The sequence below is a fragment of the Babylonia areolata genome, chromosome 8 (genome assembly GCF_041734735.1).
Source record: "Babylonia areolata isolate BAREFJ2019XMU chromosome 8, ASM4173473v1, whole genome shotgun sequence".
Taxonomy (NCBI): Eukaryota; Metazoa; Mollusca; class Gastropoda; order Neogastropoda; family Buccinidae; genus Babylonia; species Babylonia areolata.
In genome coordinates, this window is record NC_134883.1 from 33,519,062 (window position 1) to 33,541,263 (window position 22,202).

Consider the following 22,202-nt stretch of genomic DNA (forward strand, 5'->3'; position numbering starts at 1 on the left):
ATCCGATTGTAAGATGGCTGGCAAGATAGCCAGCTCCCTAAATCAAGTAGACAAACCCGGAATACAAATTTTATACATGTTATATGAACGCAGTGCTACTCTTTTTGGATCTAGATCTTTAATTGTAGAGTCACCAATGAGCAATGCTGTTGCGTGCGCATTTACAGAGTACGGGGAATGTTTAAGACTGGTTTCGCTAGAAGAAACTAGTTTTTCATTCTTATGGTCATTGGTAGAAGTAGGATTACCACAATCAGTAGACTGGTCACTGACTGTCTAATCCATTAGCGGGGCGAATGAGTTCTTTACGGGGATGGAGTAGCAGCTGGTCGGCGGGGGGATCGTCCGCAGAGTTGTGGGACTGCAACAGATGGTTCACGGGCCTGGTACCGTGGTCGTCCGGCTGACCATCAGTGGTCGCGGACGTGGCTGGGTGAGTGGAGGTAGCACTGATCGTCGTAGATATGGTGACGCTGCCATGGGGACTGGAGGGTTTCTCGGGCACGGTATCATCACCATGGGAGGTACGTCCGACAGGCTTCACATCTGCACTTTGATGACCTACCGGTAGTGGGCTGACTGTTGTCAGAAACAGCAGTGACATCAGTTTGATGTAAAAAACTGTGTTTTGTTCTGGTTTATTACACTGCGTGTTTGCATCGACTGTTGTGGGTTTTGATCTCATAACCTTTAGTTCTGAGTGGAAGTTTCCAATCTCTCATCTGGGATTTGATTGGCATGTGCAAGAGTTGAGAGATGTGCAAATATCTGTTGTTTCATCTACTTTCATTCTTTCTTTGTTCGGTTCATTTTGTTCTTATGAAAAAAAAAAAATCGCACACACAATCAATGAGCAAACATGCGGAGATATAAAGCATCCTCGTGGTGTGTGTGTGTGTGTGTGTGTGTGTGTGTGTGTGTGTGCTTTCCAGTGTATCTGTAATATTGAGTTAGAAAAGATAGGAAGGCATTTTGTTATAAAAAAAAAAAATCATAAAAAAAAAATCACACACACAATCAATGCGCAAACATGCGGATATATAAAGCATCCTCGTGGTGTGTGCGTGCGTGTGTGTGTGTGTGCATGTGTGTGTGTTCGTTCGTGAATGTGTCTGTGTTTGCTTTCCAGTGTATCTGTGATATTGAGTTAGAAAAGATAGAAAGGCAGACAAAGAGAAAGAAGAGAAAAACAAAAACAGTCTGGGCAAAGAGAGAGAGAGATAGAGAGATGGCCCCTCAGTTGGGGGTGTACATGAACAGAACAAAAACGTTTTCAGATTAAGTTGTATCTATGAACATTGTCTTTTAAATTCTTTATAGAGATAAATAGCCAAGTGCCTTACAGTACTTTCCTTTGTTGATGACAACAATACGATCAGTCTAAATAAACATGGGTCTTTACTGTACTTGTGTGGTATAAACTGCTCTCTAATATCACTCTATCCTGGGCAAAAAAGAACAAAATGAATTTCGTCTTCTGTTGAAGATTTACACAGAGAGAGAGAGAGAGAGAGAGAGAGAGAGAGAGAGAGAGAGAGAGAGAATGGGGGGATGTGGCAGAGGGAGGGAGGAGTACAAACAGAAAGATAAAGTGGTTGAGGATACCACATCCCAAGATCCAGATCTCTTCCCAGTTCAAAAGAACTAAACGGACTGAGAAGAAGAAGAAGAAGAAAAATGAAAAAAAAAAAAAAAACTGCAAAGAAGAAGACTGAAAAACTCCAAGAAAAGATGGAGGAGGAGGAGAAGAAGAAGAAAAAGAAGAGGAGGAGGAAGACGAAGAAGAAGAAGAAGAATAAGAATAAGAATGAAAAGCAAGCAAAGAAGTAAAGAAGAAAAAGAATGAAAAGCAAGCAAAGAAGTAAAGAAGAAGAATGAAGAAGAAGAAGAATGACAACCAAGTAAAGAAGAAGAAGAAAAACCATGAAACGCAAGAAAAGAAGAACCAGGAATGGGAGAAGGAAAAAAAAAAAAAAAGAAAACAAACAAAACATTACATTCGCTTCTCTCATTCAGACTTGCATCTCTCAGCTAGTCAGCAAGTTCAAACAACATGAAAAACGAAACAATAAAAAAGAAACAACAAACAGCAAAAAACATCAACAACAACAACAAAAACAACAACACACAACAAAAACAACAACACACAACAGTGAAGGAAGAAAAAGCACCAGAAGAAGAAGACAAACATGGGAGCTTTGCCCATTTAAGCTTCTTTCTTTACCGAGTCAGCCAGTTGAAAAAAAAAATGGGGGGGAGGGGGCGGGGGATGAAGGATGGAAGGAAAAGAAAGAAAGACAGAAAAAAAAGAAAGAAAGAATAACAAAACAAAACAAAAACTTCGGAAGAAGATCGATCAAGCTTCGCGGAAGCAGCAGCGATGAGCGCGCCCCCTAGCACAAGGGGCGACGACTGGTCTGCATTTATCCCCAAATTTGTCTTGTGTTTACTCGGGGCTTTAGGGGGGTCTGCTTTTCCATTCGATTCGATTCCATCTCCTTGGCGGCGCCACGAAGCTAGTGGCCCCCCCAACCTCTTTCACCGCCTGACCATGAACGTTATATTTTGTTGTACCCCTCTGAGAAGTATGTGTGTCTCTCACTGTCTATGGGTCTGTCCGTCAGCCTGGTTTTGTTTGCCCATTTTATTTTGTTGTGCACCCTCTGAGAAGTATGTCTGTCTGTCTATGTGTCTGCCTGTCTACTTAGTTTGATTTAGAGAGAATTATTCTTTGTAATTATATCCTGGCAGAACGAAAAGCTTCTCTCTCTCTCTTTTTATTTTATTTTTAACCACATGTCTGTGACGATATTTCCCTCATTGGTTGCTTGTGTATTTGTTACAATGTGCTTTGCATACATGTGATGATGATTAAAAGAAAAGTAGCAGTGGTAGTAATAGCTGAATTTGTAGCAAAAGTAGTAACAGTAGCAGAAGTCGCTTCAAAAGTAGTAGTTATTGCAATAACAGTAGCAGTAGAAAAAGCAGCAGTGGAGCAGCAGGGGTAGCAGTAGTAGCGGCAACACCAGCAGCAGCAGGAACAAAAGAAGTCAGAAGATGATGTTGAAAAAGAAGAATCACTATTATCCCCACCTCCGTACTCTACACTGGCTCCCCATTGAAGCGAGAATTAACTACAAAGTTACGTGTCTCTGCTCTGCTATTCTGCTTCTCACTCCGCAGCACCTACCTACTTTTCTGACCTTATCAGCGCTTACACTCCCTCAAGAACTCTCCGCTCTTCCTCTGACTGTTACCTTCTGAAACTTCATGTCAGTACAAGAACCTATGGTGAACGGTCTTTCCTCTTTGCTGCTACTCATATCTGGAAAATAAAACCCTTCCTCATCATATCCGTGCATCTAATTCTGTCTCTACCTTTCGCTCTCCACCAAAAACTCATCTTTTTGAAAACCTATCTCTGGCCACTCTCAGCTTCCTTCTTCACCAGGTGCCAGTTGCATTGCTTGGTTCTAACTTTTTGACAGTTACACGTGACTAAATGCCTACGTTGATCGAACTACGCCATAGGTCAGTTCCATACTACACACAGTTAGCAGTGGGTTACAAGCATACTAAGCTCTTCCGTCCGAGCAATGCAACTAGTTGGCTCCAGCACCATCCAGGTCAGCTCACTTTGGATGCATGACGAGTGATAGAAGGAGAGTGGGAGGGAGGGGAGGGGGGGGGGGAGGGGTTTTGAGAAAGAGTGGTCATGAATGATTCATGTAATTTGTAACGTTTTCTTGCATGTAAAGCGCTCCTATCTCTTTTAGAGAAAGGATGCTATATAAATGCACATTGTTATTTTTATTATTATGAAGAAGAAGAAGAATAAACAATGCACAAAAAATAAACAACTGAATATATGGGGGAAAAAAACTGCAAATGGGTGACTGTGTTTCCCATGAGAAAACTCGCTTATTTAAAAGTTGAACAATTGACAAGCATATTGCTCTTCTTTTTTTGTTGTTGATAATTTCAATTCATGCCATGTGTTTTCACTTGTCCTTCTCTCTCTTTTTTTGTTGGTTGTGGAAACTGCATCAATTATTCAGCGAAACGGAACAACCAGACGGGAGGGATGCCTTTCTTCTGATTGGTGACAGTGTGGGTGATGAGTGCTGGACGGTGGGTGGTGGGTGGTGGTTATTTTCAGGCACAACAAGAAACCCCAGTGGAGCAAATTACGCCCCCCCCCCACCCCCTCCCCCAGCCCCCCCTAACCCCTCACCCAACCACCAACACCCACACCTAAAAAGAAACAGAAGAAAATATCCAAGGGGATTAAATGTGACGGGGGAAGCAGCGTTTTTATTTACCCCTTGCCAGACCGACTGTGCCGTATTGATCGAAACAGGGAGTAGGTGGTATTGAATGAAGCCTTAGTTTATCCAAGATAGGGGCTCGCCTCCCTCACCCCCTCCTGCCCCCCGCCCGCCCCCACCCCCGCATCCTTCCCACCCCCTAACCTCTTTACACGCTGTTCGCCCCCTACCCTCACTCCCCTATTCACCCCCTACCACCACCTCCACCACCACCACCACCTACACACCCACCAAACTGTCACCCAGGTGATGATGGCAAGGGGTAACTTTTTTCCCCTATTCACCCCCCCCCCCACCACCACCCACACACACACCAAACTGTCACCCAGGTGATGGAAAGGGGTAACTTTTTTTCTGGAGGGGGAAGGCGGTAGTGGTGTTTTTTTTTTTTTTTTTTTTTTGTTTTGTTTTTCTGGCTACAGTTACTCTCGACTGGATTGGTGTTTGTGGTGGCTGTGTGTGTGTGTGTGTGTGTGTGTGTGTGTGTGTGTGTGTGTGTGTGTGTGTGTGTGTGTGTGTGTGTGTGTGTGTGTGTGTGTGTGTGTGTGTGTGTGTGTGTGTGTGTGTGAGTGAGAGAGTGTGTGTGTGTGAAAGAGAGAGAGAGAGTGTGAGAGAGAGAGAGAGAGAGAGAGAGGGAGGGAGAAAGTGTGTGTGTGAGAGAGAGACACGCACAAATGTGCACACGCAAATAGAAGTAAATATGTTTTCTCTGTCTGTCTCTCTCTCTCTCTCTCTTCCACGACCCCCAATTATTCACACTCTCTCTCTCGCGAACAAAAGCACAAATGCAAGCACGAACACTTTTTTTTTTTTTTTTTTACAAGTAAACATGCACTCAGACGCGCGCGCGCTCGCTTACACACACACACACACACACACACACACACACACACACACACCACAACAAAACACACCACAACACACTACCCCATACTATCCATCTTCCAAATGGACGTCAATAATTTAAACGAAACCTTTATTGATAATCTCTCTATAAAAGAATAACTAAGTATATATCTACATAAAGAATAATGATAATAATAATAATAAACCAGTCAATCAATACATAAAACAATTAATGAGCACCCATAAGACAATGCGATGAGTTCAGCTGAGTTCACATCAAACATAACTAAACAAAGAATATGGCAACAAATGATTCCCCATAGTGAAGAGAAAAAAAAAGTGTAGGTAATAATACTGGTAAGTGTAGATGCACACTGAATAGAAAGAAAAAAAGTACACAAGCTATTAAACTCTGTTACATGCATGCTTGTTTTATGCGCCGATTATGAACATAACACACTGATTTTTTCAATATTAATTTCACAAACAAAACAGAATTTTCAACTTTTTTTTTTCATGCACACATAAGCAATTTTTTATTTATTTGAAAGAAAAACAAAAAGAAAGGAAAAAAGAGAAAAAAAACCCAAACAAACCCTAGCTTAATTTGTTTGTTGAATAAACAACACTTAAATAATTATTTTCTAAGTGTTCAGTCGATTTGTTTATTATGTCCGTTGCCTTACACTGATCAATTATGGTTCTATTCCAATAAACCGTATAGAGAATAAAAACAAACAAACCAACCCCAAAACAACAAAAACAAAACAAAAAAAAACGAAAACACATTGTCTATACATCATGAGGTACGCGACAGATTTCTTTGCATACATACCAGCAAAAAACAAATGAGCATTTGTTGTCATCAAAAAACAAATTGCGGAACATAGTATAAGACTAGTGTAACAAGCATCACAACGTTTAAATTTCAATCAAAAATAGAAGCATAGTGTTGCTCAAAATGTCTGATTGGTGAGGGGGAGAGAGAGACAGAGACAGAAAGACAGAGATAGAGAAAGAGAGATAGACAGAGCAGACTGACACAGAGACGGTGATACATATTCGGAATGAGAGAGAGAGTGAGAGATCGAAGCAGAGAGAAATTGTGTGTGTGTGTGTGTGTGTGTGTGTGTGTGTGTGTGTGAAACCTCGCAAAAAAGAGAGAGGCCAGAGAGAAAAACAATTCATAACAACAACAGCAAATAATACTATCAATAACAAAAGTCATTATGCTGATCATTATCGTCATAAAATATACAAGCAAGTGACTAGAAATAAGACTAAAATGAAACGAAATCGGCAAGCACACAGAAAAGGGATGAGGGTTGGGGAAAGGGTGGTGCGGGGTGAATCAGGAATGGTGAGTGGTGGTGTGGATGTGAGGAGACAGTGGGGAGGGGGTGGAGGGGGGGAAGTGAGATAATTCTAGTGATGTCAGTGCTGGAAGCTGGATTTAATCAACAACAACAAGAAGAAACAAACACCTAGCCATTCATAATCAAACGAGCCTCTTTATGTATATTAATGTAAAAAAAAAATATTAATAATTTTTTTTTAAAATAAATAAAAACAATGAATAAACACGTAAATGAATAGTTAAGATAATAGATAAACATTAAAACCAACAGCTACAAGAACAACACTTGTGATGATGATGATGACGATGTGATCATAATAATAATAATAATAACGAAAGAAAAAAAATGCAGACGATATATTCGGCAACTGACAATTATGTGTGAAATGAAACACACACTTTTCTAAAGAATCAGAATGATACTCTCTATGTACACAGTTCATGATCCTAAATCATAGGGAAACTGGGGGTAGAAAAAAGTAATGAGTTGGGAGGAGAGAGAGACGGAGAGAGACAGAGAGGGGCAGAGGGTGAGGGAGGAAAAAAAAATGAAACAAGGGAAATAATCGCATTCCTACAATGCGGAAGGAAAAGGTACAAGTTACGTCCCTTGGTTTTCAATTCGAAGCGTTTTGCTTTCAATCTGTTTCAAGTCTTGGCAGTGCAGAGATATGAATGGTAGCAGTATTCAATATTATGTTGATAAGCATCATTAAATCAGGGAAATAAAATACTAACAGTTCGCAGTAACAATTCTAGTCAAATCATACATTTTTGTGTATGCGTGTGCTTCTCAATAATTATAACTTCTTTTTTTTTTTTTTTTAAGTTAGTAACCATTTAACTAACAAAATCATTCACTTGAATATAAATAAATGAATACGTATTTGGTAACGAAATAACATATTTTATCAATCAGAGAGAGAGAGAGAGAGAGAGAGAGAACAGCAGCGATCAAATAAACAATGAAAGACCAACATACACATTATATATATATATATATATATATATATATATATATATATATATATATATATATATATATACGCACATATTATGGGATGGGATCGAAATGGGAAACGTGACTGACGGAGGAGAAATGATCAAACAAAAAAACAAAAACGAAAACAGATTCACAGACACAGGAACATAATGACTCCACACTACTATCTACTAATCTTTAGACTCATATATTACACACACACACACACACACACACACACACACACACCCAGACGCACGCACAAATGTTAATGGCACCATTCCGTTATGAAAGAAAGAGAGAGAGGAAAAAAAAAAAAGCACACAAAACAGAGCAACAACCAAACACAACAAAAATACGAAAAACAGAAGTTATAATGATCAACAAGAACACGAAACGACTTGCCATTCTATTCCACAACAACTATGTACATCCCCATCTCTTGGTCAGTGGCAAGAGTATGTGACAAGCCAGGTTGTGTGGTCGACACAATTCAGCATCAAGGATAAAAGTATGAAATCGCCGACGAGAAACATGGTAGAACAAAAGGAAGAAAACACCATTTAAATAAAATTATACAATATTGCGTGCGCGTCGCTCGCTTGCGCGCGCACATATACACGCACACAAAAGCGTGCGTGCGCGAATACATCATTTAAAATATTATCGCATACACACTACCCCCATCACCCCCCCCCCCCCCCCGCCTCCCACCATCCCCCCTCCCTATCTAAATTTCTATCACCCTCGTACAACTTAAATCGAAAAAATAATCTGTTGACAAATAAAACAAAAAAATAAAAACTGTGAAAATAAAACACCATAAAAAGTTTGCAAAGCAGACATAATAATGATGATTCCAGAATAATTGAAAAACGGCGGAGATGATAACTGTTCAAAGATATAATACACAATGGGGATGGACTCTGGAAAAAAAAAAAAAAAAAAAAAATCACCAAAATCACGACAATGATGATGACTGTTATAACATCAAAGAAAATATCTTTATTGTCACTATCATCATCTTCGTCGTCGTAATGACTACTGAAGTTGCACCTAGTTATAAACAACATACACGGCCGAAGCAGAAACAGCGATGAAACAGTAGCTGTACTTACAGTAGCAGCAGGAGCTGTGATGGTGGTTTGCGTGCTTCAGATACTCTGCACTTCAAAGGAACGCACTGATACTCTATGTTCGAAGGTCAGACTACACACGCGATCTGTGGAGTGCTAAGATGTTCTTCGCGTTCAGAATGTTCCTAACTCAGGTGGTTTCAAATGAGACTTATCCATAGAATCGTTGGAACAACCATTACGTCACAGAAGATGCACAATAACTGACAATGGTAAATACTCATTCTGCAAAATTACCAGAGAGAAACAGTCGAACACCTGTCCTGGTCTTGCAGCGGGGTTCAAAATTTCCAGAAGGAACTACAATGTCTCCTGAATGATTTATCATACTCTGTGCATATATTTCCTGTACAAATGCAAAATGTAAACTGACACCCCAGGGTTTGCTATTTTCAGAAAGCATCTTAAAAAAAGTACACAACAGGACAGTATAAATTGCAGCCAAGATAAATATGCAGTATATCGACTTTCACTTTTAGTTCAGTATAGTTCAGTTTCTCAAGGATGTTCACTGCATTTGGACAAATCCATATAATTATGCTACGCCACATCTTCTAAGCATATGTCTGGCCAGCAGCGTAACCCAGCTTTATCAGGCCTTGAGGAAATGAATAAAAAAAAAAAAAAAAAAAAAAAAGGTTTAAGTGGTGTTTCGACGTTGATCCATCCAAATTATATCTGATGCAGAGCGACCTTCGAGCACTACAAGCTTCAAAAACTGGATTTAAGTGAAACGATTTATGTCTATTACCATCATCCAGTATTTCCATACTAACCCCTGGGAATTAAAAAAAAAAAAAGGTTTATAAAGGTCAGCTTACAAATATATTTTCATTCGTAGCCAAATCTGATCATTTTTCTCCCCTATTAATCTTCAGGCTTATTTGTTCGCTTATTCGTTATTTCTTGTTAATTTGTGTGTGCCTTGTTGTTGTTGTTGCTGCTGCTGCAGCATGTACATAAAATTCCACGTTCGTAATGCAAGTGCAGATATTAAGTCAAGGGTGAGTTTGTGCCGTTTCAGAGACCAGTTGTGAAGGGCGTTCCTGCATGTACCGGCATCATCGACATGCTGTGGTTGCCAACGCTGGCACGCTCATGTTGATTTCGTGTATTGGTTAGTTGAAATGAGGGAGTAAACCTCAAACGATGATTGTGTACATTTACAATGCTAACAATGCGTGCTGTAGTCATCACATTGGCTTTGAACTGAAATTCAATGCACATGATTATTATACAAATGACACTACTAACACACATTTACAAAAACTACACTCGGGTCAATTACAACCCTGAAATAACATCACATACCACGAAAACTGAGTCCAGACAGAAAACACCGAGTCCAGAAAAGAAACACGACAGACAGATGCAATGTAAATGTAACAGAGTATCATGTATCCTGAATAAACAACAACAAAAAAAGAATGTTCCAAACTCTCTGCTTATCCCAGAGACTTAGGAACTTAGCGCCACTGAGACAAATAACTAAACCCACCCCAACACCTTACTTCTTGTGAAGTCTGTGTATCTTCACAGCAGTCATGATGCAACAAAACAATTGCAGCAATATTACGCAAGTTAAATTCTAATGGAAACGAACAGCAGCAGAAGAAGACGAAGAATGAGAAGAAGAAGAAGAGATAAACAAGTAAATCGGGGGGAAGGGGCACAAATAGCAACACAAAGCTGACAAAACTGTTAACAAACTAAGCAGATAGAACAAATGGTATGAATGAATGGATGAACGAATGAAGGAAAGAAAGAAAGAGAAAGAATGAATGAATGAATGAAGGAGAGAACAAATGCAGAAAGGAATCGGAGAACGCACTGTTAAAGATGAAAAATCAAAGAAAAGATTAAAACGAGAGAGAGAGAGAAGACAGACAGACAGACAAACAAACAAACAGTGAAAGAAAGAAAGAAAGGAAGAAAGGAAAGGAAGAAAAGAAAGAAAAAAAAGAAAATATACACATAGAACTAAATTATTCTAGATTTTCAGAGAATGACAATAGAGAACCATGCACAGTAATCAATCAAGAAACTCGCAGAGACAACCAACAATAATCATAATATCATAACCACCTGCAACCCCCCCCCAACAAAACTGCATAATCATTTTACACTAAAAAGACGAAACCAACACGTATTGAGTATGTACAATATTATGCATTTCACTTTTTGAACAGACATGGTAGTAGCAGTAAGCAGTTCAGCTATGAATCATAGCATGGAAAGATTCAGAAATAAGAGGAATGAAAGAAGTGCATTCAATTACGGCACATGGAATAAACCTGCAATCTGAGAGACAGAAAAAAATGAAATAAAGAAATAAAAGGTACATTAACAAGGATATATATATATATATATATTCGTCTAAAATCACTTTTGTGAACAGACGTTAAATCAATGACCAACTACACGCATATATATATATGTATATATATATATATATATATAGAGAGAGAGAGAGAGAGAGAGAGAGAGAGACAGAGAGAGAGAGAGACAGAGAGAGAGAGAGAGAGAGAGAGAGAGAGAGAGAGAGAGAGAGAGAGAGAGAGAGAGAACATCAACAAGGAAGCGTTTTAACGAGTGTATGACTATAACCGTGAGATCAAACAACAACACGTGACGCAATATACATCATTCAAACACAGAATGAAGGGGCGGAGAAGGGGTACCGAAGGTAGAGGAGAGGTGGGGACAGTGGGGGCGGAGTGGTAGTGTGTGTGTGTGTGTGTGTGTGTGTGTGTGTGTGTGTGTGTGTGTGTGTGTGTGTGTGTGTGTGTGTGCGTGTGTGTGTGTGTGGAGTTAATCAACTCATCAAAAGGAATCGACAATCTGAATTAGTGATAATAATAATAATGATAGAAATAGTAATGATAATAATAATGATGATAATACTTACATCAATGATGATGATGCTAGTAGTAGTAGTAGTAGTAGTAGTAGTAGTAGTAGTAGTAGTAATAATAATAATAATAATAATAAGAAGAAGAAGAAGGATAGCAGTGGTGGTGGTAGTAGTAGTAGTAGTAGCAGCAGCAGCAGCAGCAGCAACAGTAGTAGTAGTAGTAATAGTAGTAGTGAGAAGAAGAAGAATAAGAATAACAACAGTAACACTGAGAAGAAGAAGAAGACACCTTGTCTTGCTATTATTTTTATCGCTCCGCTGCGCCTAGTTGATTAACTTTCCAGATGAGCATGATTTCGTATACTGGACCATGACAAAGAAGTTAACGAGGAAACCGAATTTGAGGGTGGGGCGGTTATGGGCAGGGAGGGAGAGGGAGAGGGGATGGGGGCGGGGGGTGGGGTGTGTGTGTGTGTGCAACAAATAGGAGAGTGCAGTGGGGTCAATTTGGGACATTGACGAAAGCAGAGACAGTATGCAGTAAGTACCGTGTTTCGATTGACTAGATTCGGTGACTGTGTGTGTGTGTGTGTGTGTGTGTGTGTGTGTCGTGCGTGTGTGTGTGGAAGTAAGAGTATCTTAATGTTTCTCGAGTTTGCTCGAAATGCGCCGGATTAAAAGGTGTGATTTGCTTTGTTTTGTGAATAGAAAGTATGCAATAAAAACATAATAATAATAATAATAATAATAATAATAATAAGAAGAAGAAGAAGAAGAAGAAGAAGAAGAATATAATAATAATAATAATAATAATAATAATAATAATAATGAAATAAACAATAATAATAATAATAATGAAATAAACCAAGAGGAAAATGACGTGATACAGACTCCTCTCATCGCTCTACCCGTCCCTCTTCCCGTCATCAAGAAGTCCAGCTCACACACACAACGGCAAGGGAGTTAATCCATGCTATTTCTCGAGCAACTGGTGCTTGTCAAGTTAATTCCCCTGTATCGTCGATTCGTTTGTGCCGACAACTCCAAAAACTTGGTTATTTTAGGTTCAGATCTGGCACTTGTATAATTTTAGAAGATTTGTTTTAGGAAGAAATCGAAGTGAACTGGTTAATGTACATGATATATTTCTGTTAGGTTTTTACTCACACAAACGCGCCGCGCCGCATCTTAGACTTCACCACACATAATTTATCAACAAAGATGATAAAGTCATTCTGAATCTGATTCCGTTCTGGTTTCACAAAGACTTTTCTTTCTTTCTTATATCTATATATATATATATTTTTTTTTTTTCCACCTCTTCTTATATCATGTTTGTGACGAAAACACACCACACTGAATGAAAAAAACAACAACAAAAAACAACCCAACTCATTCTCATCTTTCTTTATGTCTCTCTTTTTTTTTTCTTTACTGTTCTTTCTGTTTGTAACAGTACAAGCAACATACTGGCTGGAATCGGAATAACAGCAAACAATGAACAATCCCCACTCTTCCCCCTCGTTCCTGACTTTTTTTAAATTAAAAAAAAAAAAATCAATGAATCAAAAAAAGGCGAGTAAAAAAACAATCCCCCCCCCCTTCCCTAAAAAAAAAACCCAACCACCCCCACGCCCCCTCAAAAAAAAAAAAAAAAAAAAAAAAAATCACTGTTTTTTTGCACTGTGGTATTTTGTGTAGCTTACAGCCGTGTTGTGTAGTGTAGTGTAGTGTTAGTTTAGTGCTGCGTGATATAGTGTAGTATTTCGTAGTGTGGTGTTGTGTAGAGCAGTTTGGTGTGGTGAGGATATCCGGCAATGCCTGGAGTGTCTTGTGTTCAAGAGAGAGAGAGTCAGAGAGACAGAGAGAAACACCACAGTACATACAGTGACGGCAGTATAGGCCTACGGACTTTCAGTGAAGGGGGAGAACTGGGAGGTTTGGAGAGGCTGGTCAAAGAGTGGGTGGGTGGGCGTTCAAGGAAGGAGGGGGGGGGGAGGAAGGAAGACGTCTATATGGGAGCTTGGGAGGGATGTTGGGAAGGGAGGTTACCATTACAGAATATCATCTCCTTTACACATCAGCTACAAACAAGAATTCTTAAGAAAAAAAAGACAACAACAACAACAACAGAAAAACAACCCCAAAAACTACTGATGCAGGCGCAATATGCGCATAACTTCTCATGCAAAGAACTGCATTTAAGTTCAAGTCTCTTATATAAAAACACACACACAACCTAAATCTGAACTATATACATAAAAAATAAACTATCACACGGAAAGAACATTATAAATCATAGCCACATAAATCAGGTTTCTGCTTAAACTGGAGACAATAATCGTGTTAAATGTGTTAGGCCTGCCTCAGTCTGATTCATGACAACGTTTCGTCAGATTTTAGCCACACCGTTTTATGAAGCTCGTGGGCCGCAGTTGAATATTTGTATTACTCTTTTTTGTCACAACTGATTTCTCTGTTTTTGGTGGGGTTTTTTCTTCATTTTTTCCAGTCCTGCACGTATAGAATTATGTTTTCCTATCAAAGTGGATGGTTTACGATTCTGCAGAATTTTGCAAGGGACAACTGTCTTGTTGCCGTGGGTTCTTTTACAGGCGCTAAATGCATGCAGCAAATGAGGCCTATATTTCATCGTCATCTGAAAACAAAAGCAAAAAACAGCATCTTGAACAAAATTACCTTTTTTTATATAAAAAATTATTACAGACCAGCCGGCTAGTTAGGGTACTTATTTTGATGTGAGACTTCGTACGTTCTGAGTCATTCCACTTTACAGTCGTTTCAAGGAGATAAAACACACACACACACACACACACACACACACAAGCAAAATCCAACTCCTTTGTAAATACTGATACTTTTCAAAATGTGAAGTAATGTCCAGATTGAAGTCCAATTTTGAGTTTCAATGAGAGTTCGACTGATGTCAATTTTTGAGTTTCAATGAGAGTTTCGATTGAGTAAATTTTAGGCAGTCGTATTTTCAACAACAATAACAAAAAAACAATTAAAAAACCCACAAAAAACACTGCCATTTTCGTCCATTGTATAAAAAAGAAAAAAAAAGAGAGAGAGAAAAAAAAAAGGGGGGGGGGGGGGGGGGGGGGGGGGGGGAGGAGGAAACTCTTATTGACAGAGTTTTATTTTATTTTATTTTTTTTTATTTTTGACTCGGGTTTTGTCATACAACAAACAGGGCTGGTGCAATGCATTGTGCAGTTTGTCATTACAGCGCCCCGATGACTTTTCAAGGAGTCAAGGGTGAGGAAGAAGAAGTATAAATGCTCATAAGGAGCAAATTATAATCTTCAGTTTAAGCAACAACCTGATTATACGAAACCAGCTTGACGAGCAAGCAAAACACATTCACAATAAAAACGAAATCAAAATACGATGATGAAAGACGGATAATTAATCGAATAACACGAACACCCACACTCAAATATACATCTTCAAAAGAGACAACCAGCCGTGAGCAAAAGATACTGATAATAGATGAAGACGAAGAAGATGAAGAAGAAGAAGAAGAAGAAGAAAATTGGTAGTTGGCACAAGTCAGGTAGCTTGACACGCAAGTGTCACATTTGTGTAAACGACATGCAGAACTAGGTCATATAAACTGTACGTGCATATCACGGCACACACACACACACACACACACACACACACACACAACCACCCCAGCAAGCACGTACATATACATGCACGCTCGCACGCATACACACACACACACACACGCTCACACACATACGCGTGCACACTTTACCCCCCCCCCTCACAATTACTCTATCTGTTACCATTATGTACATAGCCACCTAACTAATAATGCAAAATCCTAAGCTACCGAAAAGCTTAACAAAATGCAAGCACAGGAAAATAAGAATGATGCAGTTTAACGACAGAGCAAACGACGTGATGTTTTGACCAAATGCGGGAAAAAAGTTTAATAGAAATGAAAAAAAGGTTCATTTATTTTCATGTTTGCGAACGATTTGTTGTTTCCCTTCTGTTTGCACCAACCCGTCCACACTTCGCCCTCATCCATGAATGTTTGTGAATACGCACGCGTGCGTGTGTGTACAAGTATGCATGTGTGTGTGTGTGTGTGTGTGTGTGTGTGTGTGTGTGCGTGTGTGTAAGTGCGTATATACCACCTACAGTTTTATTGGATTGTTCTTATCATACGTTTTTTTTTATTTATTTATTTTTTTTTTAAGATCCTTCAACTTTGTTGCCATTTCAAGAGTACGAGTATCAGATACTTATAAATTCAATCGTTCGTTTATTCGTTTATAGTCTATAAATCAAAGATGATGATATTAGACTGAAGTATAAATTCAATTATTGCTAGAAAAAATGAACATTTTTTTTTTTTTGTTCACGACACGCACTTTTACTCCAGTGTTTCCTTTTGCTTTCACTTGCTAAAATAAATAACACCATGAAGCTGAAATGAAGCAAATGGTTAACACTGGTCAAAAATTCACGACGTTTGCCCTCCTCGTCAAGTCTTCAGCACTCTTTCCTTCCTGTGCTTACCTTTGAGCTGAAGTGTCTACATAACACAGTTAATCAACACTGTGCTTTTCATCAACACTAATGGAAATTCGTTTCTGGAAAACCACAACCCATTTTAAATGGAATGAACCATTTTTTTTGTTACTGGTCTAAAATATATAACTCTCAGGGGCAACCACACCCCCCATACAGAATAAAAATACGTGATTCACCATAAAAGCAAATTCAAGCTCCAAAATGGGAAAAAGTTAAAAACCGCAGGTATTCCAAGTCACAACCAAATTCCACAAAGTGAGATTCCAAAAATAGACAAGCGGAATTAAAAGACTGTCGCAGACACAACCTTGAGGTTCGATGTAATTTCCCGATTATTTTCTTCTAATCTCTACTCACAACCACATTTGTCGTTACAAGTTGTATTCGTCAGTTTTGGAGCCTTTAAAAAGATATTTTAATCTGTGCCATATAAAGTAGATACACATATTAGATAAAGTATGCAACCATCTATTTCAAGTTATTACCATACTGTTGTATGTAATAGTTTAAGATTACATCTTTCATATTGTAATCTGTAAAAAGAAACTGAAACATCGTCAGTGTTAAAGGTTTAAAAACAAGAAGTTGCTCATGTGGGTGTACCACATAAAAAAAAAAAACAAAAAAAGTTTTTTTTTTCAGTTCCAACACAAGTTCTCTTCAATATGGAGATTTCTTTCTAGATGCAGCAGTATTTACGCCATGCGTGCTGCTCGCACCGAATATGCTAACTGTTTCGAAAGATTCAAAAGGATTCATTCTCTAACGTCACTTGTAATGTACATACACACATACACACAGCATAAAGCACAAAAATAAAGAACCACACGAAGTCATTATACAGCTGGAATGAAAGCGAAAGATTTGCGACTGGGATGAAAGCCAGAGCTTCCATCATGAAGTCCCAACTTCTACACGTATTATGCATAAACATGTACAAATCAAATCATTAACACAGTTGCACAACTTTTGTAAGACATCGTCATAAGAATCAGAAATGTCACAAGAATGAGAAGTCGTCTTGGTATTTGTTCAAATAATCTCGTCTGTTTTTTCCTCTTTTAAATTTTTTTTAATCTTTTTTTTTATTTTTTAAATTGGCACCATTCCATTGTTCGAACACAACAGTTCATATACACAACTTTTAGAAGAGCACTATCAGATTTTCCTTCCAAATTTGTCGTGCCATTGCAGAACTATTTTGTGAGACTTAAAAGTGTGGTTTTCAACGGATGGCATGGTCCACTTTATTCTGATACACTTCACTGACCATTCACGATGGGTTTTGGCTGGCAGTGGCTCTAGTTCCAAACGGAGTCTTGAACAGTAAGCCACCGCTGACACAGAAGTCATCTCGTGCTGTCAAGAGATGTCAACTTTGATCTTCGGAGTTTCACAGTTCCCGCCCCTCTCTCGAAATGTGCACACGTGCGGAACTTAAATTCTTTCACCTCGTTCATTGAATTAAACATACGATTCTTGCAGTTCTCTGTTACCAAAGGTCCAGGTGTTATTGGCGGAATCGAACACACGCCAGCACACAAGACTACGGCCGAAAAAACCCCAACAATCTAGACCTGAAAACCCTATCTCCGACGAATTAAAATAATCAGACATCGGAGAATCAACGCTTTTTATGTGTATCTCCTCCAAGTGGAAAATAACCCCCACAGAAATCTGTCACAACCATATGTGTTGACAAGGTGACCCCATTTTTATTAGAATCAATCATGTTGTGCCAATTTCATAGTCGTGCAAGAGGAAAATCAAGAAACACGCATCAACGAACTGTTCTTCTTTCTTTGATTGACAGACATATAAATCACCAATCGTGATCATGAGGAGAGAAGTCTCTGCAAAACAAACCGCTAAGGTGGTTAACCAACAAGAATCACTATGACTTGCAGCAGTGTGAAAAAGACTAACAATTGATTCAAAAAATATCTCAGCAGCTACTAACCAATCTCAACGAACGGAAAAAAGGTCTTCTCACGAGACTACACGCACGTATAATGTATGTATGCATGTATGTAAGGAAAAAAGTCAACAAAAACAAATCACAACATAAACGCTTTGAATGCAGCTAACACACGCCTGAAGAGCGACAGTCTTCAGAACAGATCAGGTTGTCGTCACATGATTGGTTCACGTGACAATGCGGCTATCACGTGACACGGAAGAGACTCAATCCAGACTTAGCACAGGATCGTATAGAAAACACATTTCTGCACATACGTTTTTGTTTTGTTTTTTCCAAAATTCTCAGAAGTCGGTTTTGTGTAGAAAAAAAAAAAAAAAAAAAAAAAAAATGAACACGTGTTTGTCACAGCAGTTTGTTCACAAACCTCTTCTGAACATCGTCATTTTGTTTCTTTTGCACAAATACATTATTATTATTATCATTATTTTTATTATCTTCTCTGTGTTGAAGGTTCCAAACCCACAATCGTATCTTCCACCTCAAAGCCCGAGGTTCTGGTGTGAGTGGGAAAGGATTCACTCTTTTGTTAGAAGGCTGTCCGGAGGGTGTCCCAACAACTGAGGCTGAATCCGCAGTAACGTAGCCTCATGCACGATCCCGCTGCAATATTCAGAACTACTGGCAGGGATTTAACGCAACATTTTCAGGATTTTCAAATTCACTTGGCGCATTCACTTGCAGTTTTCTTCTGCTCTTTCCGACGTTTCTTAAAATGTTCGGCCGAAATGTTGGCATGTTTTTATTTCATTTCATTTTGATTTTCTTTTTCTTTTTTTTTTAACCGTTGTTGAGGTCGTAAATTTTGTATGATTATTTCCCAAACTATGATATGATTGTGTTCATATGTTATGGGCTGCTTGTAAAGGCATGAAGATAAGGATTGTGTTCATATGTTATGGGTTGCTTGTAAAGGCATGAAGATGTTTTCAACAGTCTGTATAATTTTACAAACCTCTTCAAACGTTTGACTAAAAATACCATTCTTCTATGTCCGGTTAGATAACAAAGAATCTTGTAACTGTGTGTAATGTCACCGTTTAGCTGAAGTGACGAATTCTGCTTTCCTTTTTCATCGTGAGTTCTGTAACTACAGCCTTCCAATAAGTTAGGAATAATGTAATGCAAGGGGTTAAAAAGGAAACGTTACGTTTCTATGATTCATGACTATGTAGGTTTTGAAGAACAGCCCGCTGGAAGAATCCACAAAGACTTTTGTTCACAGCGACTGCAGGACCGTCTGATGGAACGTCTTTCGTGTCTGCGATCGCTGTAAAAATAATAGTCAGTTCACATCCGGTGAAAAATAACAGCAGTCTTCCCCAGGTCCTGCCGGCTGCCATAGAGCTTGGTGTGTGTGTGTGTGTGTGTGTGTGTGTGTGTGTGTGTGTGTGTGTGTGTGTGTGTGTGTGTGTGTGTGTGTGTACGCGTGCTTGGTGCTCAATGAAGTTACAACTGGTCACACCTTCTGTCGCTCTCCTTGGAGAACAGGGCAGGCACCACCTCTGAAGCGCATGGTCTGAAGAAAGGAATCCCAACGTGTTGGCGTCTAAACAGAATCCGAACATAATCATCCCGGTCCGCTTTTTTTTTTTTTGCAGAACACACAGCAACACTAGGAGAAACAGGGCGTGTCAGTCCACGAACCCACTTCATCATCACAGATTCTGGTACATTCCGGTATTCAAGTACCGCGTGTAGTACACCCACGTGAGTACAGTCATCGCAGTATCAACATTTCCACAGAGAAGAAACTGCATTCGAGGTAACACAATGGGAATGGAGAAGTAGTTTTCCTGTGAGCAGTTCAAAGATGTGTAAGACCAGCAGCGCACACGACCCCAACTTGTCTATTCATGTCATGCCATAGAATCGGGGGGGAAAAAACAAAACAAAAAAACTATGACGTCAAGACGCGCGCGCGTGCTGGAACCATTCTTGAAAGAAAAGGGATCGCTGAAGTATATCATCAGTAGGAATTCCTGTATAAGTGTAAGCATAAATCTCAAAACAAACAATCTTGTGCTTAACGACCTACGTTTCACAACAACAAAACAAGGAAAATGAATTGTAGAATACATTGTGTTCCCCCCCCCCCCCCCCCAAAAAAAAAAAAAAAAAAAAAACAAAAAAAACCCTTCTCACACACGCAGTGGAATAAAACAACAAAAAAACACTGTGTGAAGACTACGTATGAGTAAAGGAAAAGATGAAGTGTATATCGATAAAAACCGAAGAATCACAAGTGAGAGAATGCATTGCCAGTTGTTGGAAGAAACAAACGAACAGAGTTTCAGAGTGATGCATAAACGGTACACTTCTCCTTTTTCTCTCTCTATCTCTCTCTCTCGCGCGCGCGTGCGCTCAGCTTCAACTGACGTAACCAACACACACACAACCACACAAACACGCGCATCGTGTGGATGGACTGATGTCAGTGGCTGACGTCACGAACCACCAGAGTCAAGAAGAAGTGGAAGATGACGTAAGGGCCCAGCCACCACCAGTGGGCCTTCCAGTTGATGGCTCCGTTGATGCGGTTGTCATGGTGACCGTCCAGACGGAAGTAGTAACTGCCACCTGGTGGAGGGCAAAAAACAACAACAACAAACGGATGAAAATAAGTGCTGCACCAACGTGTGAGTGTATGTGCGTGCGTGCGTGCGTGCGTGCGTGTGTGACACACACACACACACACACAGATACAGACAGAGAGAGGGAGAGAGACAGACAGACAGTCAAACAGACATAGAGACACGTTTTAAAGGCACGAGCAGACTATTATGTTGTTTTTCATTCCTCGTCACCCTGTCGCTGGTTGCTGAACTTGAAGATGCTGCTCGTGGACATGTCTCCCAGAGAGAGAGAGAGAGAGACAGACAGACAGACAGACAGACAGACAGAGAGAGACACGGTTGTTGTTGTTTTTAAGACATGAAAAGACTATGATGTTTTTCATTCCTCCTCACCCTGTCGCTGGTTGCTGAACTTGAGGATGCTGCTGGTGGACATGTCTCCCAGAGAGAGAGAGAGAGAGACAGACAGACAGACAGACAGAGAGACACGTTGTTGTTTTTTTAAAGACATGAACAGACTATGATGTTTTTCATTCCTACTCACCCTGTCGCTGATTGCTGAACTTGAGGATGCTGGTGGTGGACATGTCTCCCAGAGAGAGAGAGAGAGAGAGAGAGAGAGAGAGAGAGAGAGAGAGAGAGAGAGAGAGAGAGAGAGAGGAGAAGACAGACAGACCAGACATACAGGCAGTCAGAGAGACACGTTTCGTAAGACATGAACAGATTATTATGTTGTTTTTCAATCCTTCTCATCTTGTCGCTGTTTGCTGAACTTGAGGATGCTGCTGGTGAACATGTCTCCCAGAGAGAGCGGGGAACAGCGAGAGGGAGAGAGACAGACAGGGAGAAAGAGAGACAGACAGACTGAGACAGAGACACACAGACAGATACGGGTTGGGTTTTTTTCAGACATGAACAGACTATGATGTTTTTCATTCCCCCTTACCCTGTCGCTGATGACTGAACTTGAGGATGCTGCTGGTGGACATGTCTCCCAGAGAGAGACAGACAGACAGACCAGACATACAGGCAGTCAGAGAGACACGTTTCGTAAGACATGAACAGACTATTATGTTGTTTTTCATTCCTCCTCACATTGTCGCTGTTTGCTGAACTTGAAGATGCTGCTGGTGAACATGTCTCCCAGAGAGAGCGGGGAACAGCGAGAGGGAGAGACAGAGAGGGAGAGAGAGAGAGACAGAAGAGGGAGAGAGAGGGAGAGAGAGACACAGACAGGGAGAGAGACAGAGAGACAGACAGACAGACAGACTGAGACAGAGACACACAGACATATACTTTTTTTTTTAAGACATGAACAGACTTGTGTTGTTTTTCATTCCCCCTTACCCTGTCGCTGATGGCTGAACTTGAAGATGAGACAGACAGGCAGACAGACAGACACACAGACATCCTCACCCTGTCGCTGGTTGCTGAACTTGAGGATGCTGCTGGTGGACATGTCTCCCAGGCGGTTCCTGGCCAGCAGCCGTACCTCGTAGTCCGAGATGGGGTCAAAGCGGTCCAGCAGCACCCACGACTTGTTCCAGATGTAGTCCGTCGTCCACCACCC

General features: G+C 40.0%; 1 protein-coding gene across 1 annotated transcript in view; it reads right to left on the reverse strand.

Annotated features, from left to right (window-relative positions):
• Positions 1-265: 265 nt before the first annotated feature.
• The window catches only part of LOC143285277 (neuroglian-like), an 88,070-nt gene continuing 66,133 nt past the window's right edge, over positions 266-22,202 (reverse strand). The window contains exons 12-16 of the mRNA XM_076592535.1: positions 22,049-22,202; positions 20,503-20,636; positions 19,522-19,575; positions 17,356-17,437; positions 266-579 (exon numbers count right to left, since the gene is read on the reverse strand). The exon at positions 22,049-22,202 is cut by the window's right edge and continues 4 nt beyond it. Of these exons, the coding sequence (XP_076448650.1) occupies positions 266-579; positions 17,356-17,437; positions 19,522-19,575; positions 20,503-20,636; positions 22,049-22,202 (738 nt within the window). The remainder of the gene's footprint in view (positions 580-17,355; positions 17,438-19,521; positions 19,576-20,502; positions 20,637-22,048) is intronic.